We start from the raw sequence: 12,717 nt of genomic DNA, 5'->3' as shown, positions 1-12,717 counted from the left end.
CCGGGGCAGTGCGGTGCTGCATTTATATCAATGTACATAATTTGTTCAAACAACCTTTCCATTGCTAGACACTTAAGAGTATTATGAACTTTTGCCATTATAAACAATGCTGAGATAAATATCCTAATATGTACATCTTTGTACATTTACATGATTATTTCCTGAGAATAAATCCTGGAAGTAAAATTACAGGGTCAGAGCATATAAACTTAGATTACCAAATTCCCCTCTGGCTGAACCAGTGTATGCTTTCAACAGCAGCGCATGCAGGCGCCCCCTGCCCGTGGCTCTGCCCCTTCCCAGCTGTAATGCAGCAAGACACAGCCTTGGTTGTCTGCATGGCTACTTGCCAGCTGGGTGACGCGGGGGGCAAATTAGTTCACATCTTCAAACCTTAATTTCTTAATTCATAAAACAATGGTGCCACACTAGTGACACATGGGGTTTTATTAGAGTAAACAGCAAATTAGGCTCCTGGGTGACAGTGGCCCATATGACACTACCGTTACTTGCCAATCTGAGAGGTGACATGAAAATCTCCCTTTAATCTGAATTTCTCTGCTCTCATGTGAAGTGGAATGCTTTCCCTACAGGTTAATTCGCTCTCTCCTTAGTAAACTGGGTATGCATTCCTCAGGCCATTTTTCTACTTAAATGTCTGCCCTTTTCTGATTGACAGGTAAGAATGCTTTATCGATTAAACTGTGCAGGCTTGGCCACACATTTGTATATTTTTCTTTTTTGGTTCTGCACCATGTTCTCTTCCTGTGGAGCCGCACGCTCTGGCCTCTCTTGATGGTTTTCATGCCCGAGGCCATGTGCACTGCATCTCCCTGACCCAAAGCATTTCTGTCCACTGTTAGTCCATTCACCCAACAAGTGAGCGCCGAGGCAGGCAGGAGGGGTCACCCTTCCCCTTCGTCATGGGGCTTTGAATCGGAGTGGAGACAGAGGAGTATGCTCTGCGACACGGGGGCTGAGGGGTACCATGGACCAGCGACCCAGGTGGGCTACTGGGGGGTGGACTGGCCTACTGGGCTCCCCAGGAGGGATGTGGCTTAGCAGGCTCCTGGGGGGTGGGTGGGGAGGGTCCTGGTTTAGTGGGATCCCTGGGAGGGGCCTTTTCAGTTGCAAGGGGTGGGCAGCAAGTGACCGGGTAGCCAGAGGCTAGAGGGTGGAGGATGGAGTCACAGGTTGCTGACAGAGGAGGCTGGAGAAAGCTTGGGGCATCTGAAGAGGATATAGAGAGCAAGGTCGGGGGGGGGAGGGCTCCCTGCTAAACTGGAGAAGAGGGAGGAGTCAGACCTAGTAAAATGTTAGACCAGGCTGAAATTTAAGATTTCCTTAAAAGCAAGAAGCCATTGAGAGATCTTATGCAGCAGAAGGACCTGATTTGCTCCACATCTTAAAGAGTTCTGGTGGCTGCTCCAGAGAAGGGTGGAGCAGAGCACAGAAGCAGGATGTTGGTGCCCACAGAGCAGTCTGGTGGGCAGAACTGATAAGGCTGCTTTGCTGCCTGGGGGTGAGGGCCAGGGGAAAAGAAGTGTCAGGGATGACTCCCAGGGTCTAACTTGAGACAGGAAGCTGGGAGAAGAAAAGGTTTGGAATGAGTTTGAGAAGCTGTGAGAAGAAAGAAAGAAGTGCAGTGTGCTATATGAGCTAGGATGTGGAGCTAAGGGAAGGGATGGGCAGGAGGAGAGGTCTATGGTGTCCCTGGGGCTGAGGGACGAGAATGCTTCCAGAATCAGACAGCAATCAACAGAGACAAAGGAGCAGGAACTCTGAAGAGGACTCAATGGAATTGGGAACACAGATATTAGTGTCTGGAGCCGACCTTGCCTAGGAGGGGAGGGAATGGGACAGCAAGCACCTTCCAGGAGGCATTCCTGGGAAGGGAAGAGCACAGGCATGAGCTGGAAGAGGTAAGGGGGCACAGGGTGGGGGGGAGGGGCTGGGGACAAGAGTAGCAGTGGTTAGGAGGCTGGAGAACACCGATGGGCCAAGCAGGAGAGTGTGTGTGTGTGTGGGGGGGGGGGTGTAATCCCCAGGGGCAGGAGTAGCCTGTGACCTAGCACAGGAAGGCAGTCTCCAGCTGCCAGGTGGAGTCTAGGGGGTTAAGTACTGGGACAGCCAAAAGGGAGTCACTATCTTTGCAATGGGAATGCAATCCAATTTACCCAAATCATCATCCCAAAATAGATATATGAATGGTGTATTTCTGTTTTTTTGAGTTGTGAGAGATTCTTTGATTAAGAGGCTGGGGAAGGTTAGGTAGGAGGCTCCTAGCCAGGCACATCTTGAATTGGAATCTGACCCCTTGTGTAGACTTTTCTCCTAGGCTCTCACAGGCCATTTCTGCATGAGATGTAGTTTTGAGGGCAGAGTTAGAGCATGGGAAAGTGTGGGCTTTGGCGGAAAGTGATCTGATGGGAAACCCTGGCTCTATCACTTACTAACAGTGTGGCTGACAGGACTTACCTTCTGGAGACTTTAGTTTTCTTACTGAGAAAACAGAGAAGATAATATGTGACTTGGGTTCACTCCAGATAATTAAATGGCATGAAGTTAAGTGTCAGGTCCAACAGAGGTTGAGCAGTAAATGTCAACCCCCTTCCCTTAGCGTGGTTTATAGATGCCCCTTCCTCACAGCAGCATTTGGCTGACTGACCACGTGCAGCAGCGATTTCAGGGAACACTGACTGGCCACATGGTCCAGGCTGAGGAAGGTCTTCTCCTTGCTGGGCTTGTGAGAGGAGGTGCCTATTCTGACCTGCAGGCTGCCAAAAATCAAAGACATCTAAAGTCTCAAGACCAATTTGGCTTTCTAACTCTGTTACTGAAAACACTAAATATGAGCAAAGCTCTGCTTTTTAAGGTAAATCACTATAGAACAACTGGCAATGGAAGAAAGAGCAGCCTGAGACTAAGAAATCTGACCCAGTGCAGCCCATGTGATTTGCCTGAGGTTCACGCTACTTTGCAATAAACAGATGGTGTTCATAATGGTGCTTCATTCACAAAAAACAAAAGCAGAAAGGGAGAGGAGCTCCTGGGCACCGTGGTGGTACAATCCTGACTTATTCTGCTCAGCATGATGGTAGTAAGAAGCCTACACAGGCGATGCACGCAGTGTAAAGAGAACCCACTCCTGGGGGAGCTTGCGCTCGAAGACCTTGAGCCAACTGAGGTTTGTGCTGGGATGCTAATGTTTCATTTGAAAGTAAACTTCATCAATAAAGAGTATTGGGGAAAAGACAAGCATTTGTTTTTTCAAATATTACACCTTCTTTCCTATGCCTTTCTGTTGATTTAAACTTTTATCAAATTGATGTTCAACACAAATTAAAATTATTTTTAGAATAATAAAGGGCTTGCTTTTTGGTTTACATTTGTACTTGTTCATGTGCATATGTTTGTATTCTGGTTTCAGATGATCCCAGGACGGGTGGAAACCACAGCAATAAATGATGGTGAATTGAGTGAGTTACTGGGATTTCTTTTCATTATCCAAAATAACAGTTCATACAGGCTACATGAATTCCCAGATTAAAAAAGAGCTTGCTAAGGGGACCAAATATTATTTGCCTTGAGTACAAAAAGATACTTCTTGGTAGAGCTGCAGGCTGAGTTTCCAGGTCCATCTGCCTGATTTCAGGAAGATTCTGGAGCTGCTGATGCTTGTAATTCTGGGTTATTCCGCTGCTACCTAATAATAACCCCGGGCTTTTGCAAATAAACAATACGACAAAAGCCAACACAGTTTTCCCAATGAAATGCCTATATTGATTTGCAAAACCAGCGTAAAGGTACTAAAATTTTACTCTCTAAAGTCCCTCTCTTCCACCTGTTTTCTACAGTCCTAGACATCCTTTGTTTTTCTGCCCAGGGCTTCTTCACTCCTAGGCTGCCTGAGGTAGCCGCAGCCAGCCACACCAAGGCCGGAATATGGCAGCACCGGAGCTGTGTGGTGCCGTGAGAGCAGAGGATGCCTTGGAAAGTGCTGGTGCCCAGCAAACACTGTCAATAAAGAGCACTGGGGAAAACATCACATTTTATTTTTCTTTCCTCACACAACAATTTATTGATGTGTGTTCCAGTAACCTAAACTTTGTAAGCTGATACCCCAAGGTATCTGTTTTTTTTATACATCATACCTTCTTTCCTTCTCCTTCTGTTGACTGACATTTCTAAAAGGCAAAAAAAGGACTTAAGGCTGATAAGGAAAGGCATATGTCCATGTTTTCATTTCTATGAGGAAAGTCCCATCAACTGGACCTAGTGAATCTATTTTGTCTCATGCTGAGTGGTCATCAGCTAATGCCTCTGAGCTTGTGTGTGGATGGAGTAAATGCTCTCTGGTCTATGGAAAAAGGAGCAGAGATTTGAAAAGGTATGAAGCTCCTGTATTAAAATTCTCCTTCCCTTACTTAAGGAACATTTTCTGACTTGCCGAAGCACTAGAGGATAATTTATGGATAGTAGGGGGGGAGGTGCTTTGGCAAAGAGAAAACACAGTGACATTCACTGAGTCAACGAGAAAGAACCTGGTGTCATGGGCCACTCCGGATGAAGCAAGTCCTCCAGTTTCCCATTCAGTCTCTCCTTATTTTCTTGTCAAGTGGTGGTCTGCCCACCGACACAGGCTGGGCATGGCCTGGGAGTCATACCCCTCCATGACGATGGACAATCTGCTGCATGTATTCGTTTAAACTATCACAAAAGAAAATGCCTTCCTTTCTTTCACTGAGTTATTCTCCTTTATTTTGGCATCAAAACGTTGGCTTAATGGTTCTTCATTTCCCTGAGGGAGTCTAGACTGTGAGTGGAACATTCAAAAGAAGACAATAGAAGACCATTAACAAAAGGACTGTTTCACATTGCTAAAGTAAGAGGAGGGTCTGCAGGGTCTGGACAGGAGCCACGGTCTCCTCTGATGGAAATCCTGAGGGTTCCAGGGGCCCCAGAGGGGTTGTGGATTCAGCATATCCCACTGGAATCCCATATGTCTGCCTTCCATCTCACCTACCCCCTTTCTGTATCCATTTAAAGCCAAAGGGCTGGCTTTTGCCAAATGCTCAGTTACCTTTTGTTGTTTTTTTGTTTTGAAATTTTTGTTTACATCTCACCTTGCTGTCTTAAACTAATCTGGAAGCATAAAAGAGGAACAGTCATTTCTATTTAAGGTTTAAATCACGTACAGTATCTAAGAGTTGCTTGAATTCTTTCATAATGTCAGACAAGGAACACTCAGGGTATTCAGAGGGCACCAAAAGCATCTATGGGGAGCAGCAGGACAGTCTCAACGCCAGCAAGAACAGGACACTGTTGTACTTCTACAACTTTTATATGACCTTTTCCTTCCCTCGTTTTCTTTCTGTGCTGTCTGAGATTTTAGGGGCAAATTGCAATTGTGGTGTGAATAGATGCCAGCTACAGCGGAGGCAGAGCTGACTAAATGCCAGAAAGGATGGATGCCATGCTGCATGGGGTGACAGAGGTAAACTGTCTGCCATGTTTTAAATGATCTGTCAGAAGTGGGGGCCACTCAGCAATGGATATCCAGTCTCATATCCATTGAGACCATCATCCATCAGCCATGCGGCTGGCAGTCTTGGTGTGAAAGCACCAGCCCTCTGCTTCAGAAGGACGTGAAGCAGGTCCTTAAGGCAGGCGGAGATGAGATGCATATTCCTAAGCCAATGGGCAAAGTCACCTCACGTGCTTTCTGGAGGGCAGTCCCACCCTGTCAGCTCTCAGAGCTTCACACCCCCAACTCAGGGATGGACTCTATTCTCTCTACATCAAAACAAAAACAGATTTAAACACAGATGTCAGAATGGTTCCCTTTTCCCTTCTCTTATAGCCATACATAGCCCCTCCCCACAGTTACTCACAGGTTCTTGCCTCAGTTTACCCATCCTGAGCCCAATGACAAAAAAAAGGTTTCCAAGTTCTAGAGTTATTAGACCTTGATGTCCACATTGACCAATGTTTTTAAAAAGTCTTTTGATGTTGTTCCCAAGTAAAATGAATTGTTTTTCATTATGACCCATACACCTACTTCCCACACAAAAACACATTAGCTGGAACAAGTTTTATAGTATCTTTCTAATTCTAAAACCTGTGATGAACCCTGATATTTCCTCCCACCCCATCCTATCCCATTTCATCTCATTAACCAAACAAATAGCTCAGCAGGAACTACAAAACTGATCTGCCAACCCAACAATAGGTCACACCTGCAGTGTGAACAGCACCAACATATGCCATGTGTATGTCTCTTGCACAGTGCATTCTGGGGGTGCTAGGTATACTGGTGGGTGCTGGATGTGATGCAAAAACAAATTTCATTCTGGGACAACATAAAAAATCTTTAAAAACCACTGATAAGTGTGTGTTTTTTAAAGATTCACTTTAGAATCTGGAAAACATTTCTGTAATTGAGTGGAGTGGTTGAACTTAGGTGAGAAGCTGTGTGTAAGTATAGGGAGAGGCTGTGCCAGCAAGTGAACTCTGGCATCCGAAGGGCCACCCAGAAACTATGAAGTTCTCACAACATCCACTGTGGGATGCCTCCATGGAAGAAGAAGGTTCCTGGCTGCTGGGTGTAGGCTACTATGCCACTCGCCAATTGCCCAGACAGGCCTATGAAGCCGGCATGCCTCACTGCTTTTTCTCCGGGGATGGATTTACATCTCGTGTCTTTCCAAAAGTAAGGAGGCAGCAATGCCAAGAGGCTGAACAGAAATAAAGCTCGTCTGCAGTGGCAATTTATCTATTTGTGTAAATGTGAGAGGGGAAGGCAGTGGTCTATCTTGAAAATTTTTCTTTGAGGGTAGAGAAGGGGAATCAATAATTTCAAGGAAAGCACTTTAGGAATAAAGATGCCATCAGCTGCAATGGCTTCTCCTAGACTTGGTGTGACCTATGTGTCGAGTGCCATCTGGGGTCCAGAGCACAGCCAGCAGCAGTGGAGTGAGGCTGGTGTTTCACCTGCCCGTGCCTGCACAAACTCAGGAAGATGAGTCTCTAGGGGACTGATTGGGGTTAGGGCCTCCTACCCATGGGATATGCTCAGCTAATCTGGCTAGATCCCAAGAAACTCACCTGTAGAACAATGGGAAGCTGTTCGGGGGGGTTCCTGTTCTCCACGCCCATGGTGAGCCACACCTGGAACGCAGTCAGCTGCTCTGCAAAGAAGGGACTGTGCTGTGGGAAAAGCACAGGGGGCAGTTAGTGGGGGAGGGCACCACCTTCTGGAATGGTCTTGTCGCTTACACACCCCACTCACCCACTATCTATTCAACGAATCTTTATGAATTCCCAGCTCTGCAATCCAGAGGAGGTGGTGAGAAGTGGTCAGACTCTGGCTACACTATTGAGATGGAGCCAACAGGCTTTGAGGATAGGCTGGGTGTGGAGAAGAGAAAAAGAGGGGGGGTTCAGGATGACTCTAGGCTTTTGGTCGGAGCAACTGGAAGGACAGAACTGTTATCAATTGAGATGGAGAAGACTGAGGGAGAAGCAGGCTCAGGAGGAGAATCTCAGGGACTTGGTCTGTATGCTGAATTTAAGATGCCTATTAGATGTTTAAGTAGGAAGGTCTGGTGAGGCTGCAGTTTAGGAGGCCTGGGCTGGAAAACAAACACAGCAGTCAGCACCATGTAGATTTTTTAAAGTTCTATAGGAAAGAGAAGGGACCCACAGGTGAGCCCTGGGATACTTCAACATTTTCCAGGTCAGGGAGATGAAGCAGATCAAGCAAAGGAGATGGAGAAGGCAAGGCCAGCAGAGGAAAAGCAGGAGTGTGAGGTGTCCTGGAAGCCAAGGGAAGGACGTATCTCAGGGAGGAAACAGTGACTAACAGTGTGAAAGACTGGTGATAGGTCAGCAATGAGTAAGATTAAGAACTCACCACTGGGTTTAGCAATATGACGGTCACTTGTGACCCTTAAGAAGAGTCTTGGGGGTAGTAATGGGGCAAAAGCATGACTTATGTGGGTTCAAAATAGAAAACGATTTGGAGACTCCAAAATATATTGTGTTTTGAAGAAATTCAGCTGCAAAGGAGGAGAGATATGGAGTGTTAGCTGGAGGGATCAATAATTTTTTTTAAAGATGAAAGAATAATGGCATATTTGTAAGCTGATGAGGAAACTGATGATGGAGGAGAGACAGGGGCAAGGTCCTCAGGTGGACTAGGTGAGAGGGCACCTAGGCCCAGGTGGAAGACTGGCGCTGGCTGGAAGCATGAGCGGTTCTGCCCAAAAGTAGAGGGAGGGAGAACCCTATGGACAAAGATGCAGGGAAGTGGGCAGGTGTGAAGGTGTGACTTTCTCAGTGAAACGGAACAAGGGAGAGAGGATAGGGTAGAGGTGCTGAAGCTAGACAGAGAGGAGAGGCTAACAGAGGGGGAGGGAGAGGGTAATAAGGAACTGTATACAGTCTGATTAAGGCCCTTGACGGTCATGATCACAGACAAGTTTACAGCGAGGATCGTGGTGGGGACCTGGGCTTACTCCACAACAGCTGAGTGGTGAGAGTGCAAGCTCAGAATGGAAGGAGTAGATATGACCAGAGTGGTGATCTGTCCAGCTGGGAATGAGAGCTTAGAATTACCATGAAGTGAGGGGGCAAAGAGTGGAGGGGAAAGCAAGCATGATGCAAACAGCTGGCTGCTGAAGGTGAGAGGAAGTGAGGAGGCTCAGTGGAGGTAGGACAGTTGGGTCTTGGTGCCGGGGTACCTGAAGGACTGCTGGAGTCAGAGCCATGGAGGCGATAAGCTAGACAGTCCGCAATGGGGACTATCAAGGCCTGTGAGTGCTTCCCTGAGATCATGGCAGGGAGGCCAGTGCTGGCAATGACAACGATCAGGTAGGCCATGGGGAGGAGGGAAGACAGGGCACTGGAAGGTCTGAGAGTGGAAAGGCCAAGGCAGGAGAAGGACCGCTTGGTTTATCTCTTTTATAGAATAACTTTCAGCTAACATACAGTGTACCTTCCTCAAACCCCAAATAAAAATAATTCAAAAATTAAAATTCTCTTCCTCTCATCCACTGACCTCTTTCTTCTTTCTTTTTATTTTTGCTACTCAGCTTTCTGTTAATTCCCAAGGGGAAAGTGGGCTGCACTTCACAGGGGTGTATGTGTGAGGAGAGGGGCAAGCTACCCTTTTTTCTGCTCCCCAAGAGGAAAACCTTATATTGAAGTGGCCGAGACAGGGCTTCGGGCTGTGATCCCCAAGGCTCTAGAACACGGACACATGCTCTTGAAGACTGTAAGATACCAGAGCCCCAGGGTGAGCCACGGAACCCCAGATGTGCTCATTTCATGCCTTCTAGCAAGGAAGTTGGTGGTCACAGCCACAGGTCACAGCTCTGGCTAAAAAACCAGGGACACGTGAGAATTCAGCAAAGAGCACTTCACACTGAGGAATTAATGTTCTTGCAAAGTCAGCTTATACATACAAAGTTAATCGCATTTGGAGGGCAATCTGTGAAGTTGGGATGGAGCCCCCAAAGCTATTTTCCTCTATTTAAGTGTGAATTATTCATAAAGCAGGTTTAAAAAAATAAAATCTAGCTAAGTGCCCCTCTCCCACCCCCAAGGAGACTATAGTTACACTCAGGGAAAAACCTGTAGTTTGTGAATGGAAGTCTGGTCATTCTAATAATTAAAAATCTTTTCCTTTCCTTTCAAATAGGTTTTTGGATTTTCACAAGTTGTTCAGTGCTGGAGTGCCTGCTCTACGGAGAGAAAAAAAAAGGCAAAAATTCCTCACCTTTTCACTAACAGACCTAAAACTGATGAAGAGGGAAAAGTCTTTACCGTCTTAGTGTGCTGTGAAGTTTGTCATGCTTTCCAAAACTGCAATGAAAGCTCTCAGGATTAGAGCAACCATCCAACACAAGAGTGGCTCAACATTTTAAATAATACTTAATAAAGTATCTTGAGAGCTGCCCCATATATCTCTTATAATGAGTCAAAGAGCTGAAGCTTCAGGTCAAAGCAGTAATCTTCTCCAAGGTTCCCTCCAAATGGGGGCCAGAGCTACTGTGCAGATTTTTGGGGGAGAAGAAGTGTGGTTTTAGGGGGAGAATTCACCTAGCCTGTGGGCCAAGAGCTGAGTCACATGGCCAGAAGCATACATCTGGACCTTGTGAACAAATTTAATGTTAAGTGCCCTGCTCTGCAGACAGTCTGTGGGTTTGATGACTTGGCATTCTAAAAATACCTATCCATTTGCAATGGACAGAAAACGGGAAGGTAGGTTCAGGGCCTGAGGTGTGAAGGCAGTAGTCACATTTAACAATTGGAACAAATCCATCCAGACCACTGACATCTTTGCTGTGAAGGAGGAAACTATTTCCTAATTTTCTCATTTGCTGCTACAGACTCAAATGCTCTGATGTTGGCTGGTGTTCTTCCTGATGGCAGCTTGATACTTGCTCTTTAGGAAGACCTCACTGATTATATAAAAGCCTCTTAAAAAGGAGTCAGATGATTGCCAAGTGGTCAAGAGCTTTCAGTCATAACTACCTGTAAGGATGCTTAGTTTGCAGAAGGGCTTCCTTTACACCCCCCAGGGACGTGGGTCACCCCAAGCTTTCCACTGTGCACAAATCCTTCTTCTCCTAGCCTCTCTCCCTATATCAATAAAACCCAATTCTAAAACAATGCTAATTCATTGCTACTTAAAATTTGTCACTTCCATTGTTGACTTTGGACGAGTGGCATGTATAATAGGCTTCCTTTTTGTGTATCAGAAAATGAAGCTTTAAGATGAATTCAGGAATTTATAGGCAAACTATAAGAATTGTTTTAGTTTGCTAAGGCTGCCAGAATGCAACACAACCAGAGATGGATGGGCTCTTAATAAAGGGGGATTGATTTAGTTGAAAAACTTAAGTTCTTCAGAGGAAAGGCAGCGAAGGCACAGGGCAATGTCTGCTGGCCTTCTCCCGGCTTCTTGGTTCCCATAGCTTTCTCTGGGGTGATTCCTTTCTACATCTCCAAAGGTCTGGGCTGAGTTACAAGTGCTTATATGCTGAGCTGCTTGGGCTATGCTCCATTGATTTCTCTCATTCAAGCATCCAGCCAATTAAATTAAACATCCCTCATTGTAGGAGGGACTGTCTCCAGCTGACCGCAGATGCTATCAGTGAGTGTTCACTGTAAAATCAGTGGGTGCTCACTGTAAAATTTTTTCTTAGCTGTAGTTTTGAAAATTTTTATAATGCAATGTTAAAAAAAAAAAAAAGAGTAACTAGAAAGTAGGTAACGTAAAGTAGTTAAAAAGTGAGGGAAGAGCAGGCCACGGTGGCTCAGCAGGCAGAGTTCTCACTTGCCATGCCAGAGACCCAGGTTCGATTCCTGGTGCCTGCCCATGTGAAAAAAACAAAGAGAGGGAAGACCCCTTAAAAGACCCTTAGCCTAGTAATCCCAAAGTTCAGGGCATATCAAAATCATCTAAGGAGTGAGGTGTTCACACACAGACAAGCGCAGGCTCCTGATTCAGTAGGTTAGAAGTGTACTGATGGTTTTGATGCACACTAAGGATCAAAAACCTCTGTAGTGAGCTTAATCTTTCCCAGACACAAGTGCCTTGTTCACAAAGGTCAGAAGTTTTCTGTGAGCAGTAGTCCCTGTGTGGATATCCTTAGGGTCATGCCCTGGGCTCTGTCCTATTAACTCTTTAGTCCTTTTGCTGCCCCCATGAATTGGATGCTATTATAATTTTTACTTTAACATGAGGAAATCAAGCATTTAGGTAACCTGTCCGTGGCTGCACAGCTAGAGCAAAGCAACAGGGCTCTGAAGTCCAACACAACAGTCCCTGTGGTGGGGCTAGAGATGAAGGTGTGGGTAAAAAAAGGCCCAGGAGTTTTGAGTCCTCAAGACTCCACTCAATCCCTTGCTAATGAGACTGCATTTTCTCTTATTTTATGCTCATTTTCAGGGAATTGCCTTGTACCTCTGAGCCATTGTCTGTCACTCCTCTTCTAGGAATGCCTACTTTTTCCTGGGTACCTTGGGCAGGATCAAAGGGGCCCTCTGTATTCCTCCACATGGGCTTACAACACTGGGATGATCTAATTGTGGGTATGACGCTTTTGTCATGAGTTTCTCGAGCAAAGGGACTATTATTTATTTCCATCCACCCTTTGTGTCCAACCCAAAGCAGACACTCCACAAATGCATCTGGAATGAGAAGAGTGGAAGCTGCATGGATGGAAACATCTAATGGTTCTCCAGGTGCGATGCTGTGAAGAATCTCCAGGTAACAGTCAAATTCATTGCAGGTGCTGAACTAAAACGAGACCGAGGTATGCAAAACTAACTCAACCCACTGCCACTCCGACAAGTGGCCAGGGCCAGTGTGCTGGTTTGAAAGGATGTATGTCCCCTAGAAAAGCCACGTTTTAATCAAAATCCCATTTCAGAAAGACAGAATAATCCCTATTCAATACTATATGTTTGAAACTGTAATCAGATCATCTCCCTGGAGATGTGATTTAATCAAGAGTGGCTGTTAAACTGGATTAGGTGATGACATGTCTCCACCCATTTGGGTCTTGATAAGTTTCTGGAGTATACAGAGGAAACATTTTGGAGAATGAAAAAGATTCAGAGAGAGCCAGAGAAGAACGACACAGCCACGAGAAGCAGAGAGCCCACTAGTGAGCAACCCTTGGACACAAAGGAGGAGAATGCCTC

General features: G+C 45.9%; 1 protein-coding gene across 5 annotated transcripts in view; it reads right to left on the bottom strand.

Annotated features, from left to right (window-relative positions):
* Window positions 1-12,717, bottom strand: part of RPTOR (regulatory associated protein of MTOR complex 1) — a 516,265-nt gene that overhangs the window by 117,086 nt on the left and 386,462 nt on the right. For all 5 annotated transcript variants that reach the window (XM_077166178.1, XM_077166180.1, XM_077166179.1 and 2 more), the window contains one exon: window positions 7,108-7,209. In XM_077166178.1, the coding sequence (XP_077022293.1) occupies window positions 7,108-7,209 (102 nt within the window). The remainder of the gene's footprint in view (window positions 1-7,107; window positions 7,210-12,717) is intronic.

The sequence above is a fragment of the Tamandua tetradactyla genome, chromosome 6 (assembly GCF_023851605.1).
Source record: "Tamandua tetradactyla isolate mTamTet1 chromosome 6, mTamTet1.pri, whole genome shotgun sequence".
In the NCBI taxonomy this organism is placed as follows: domain Eukaryota; kingdom Metazoa; phylum Chordata; class Mammalia; order Pilosa; family Myrmecophagidae; genus Tamandua; species Tamandua tetradactyla.
This window is presented reverse-complemented; position numbering and strand designations above follow the sequence as displayed.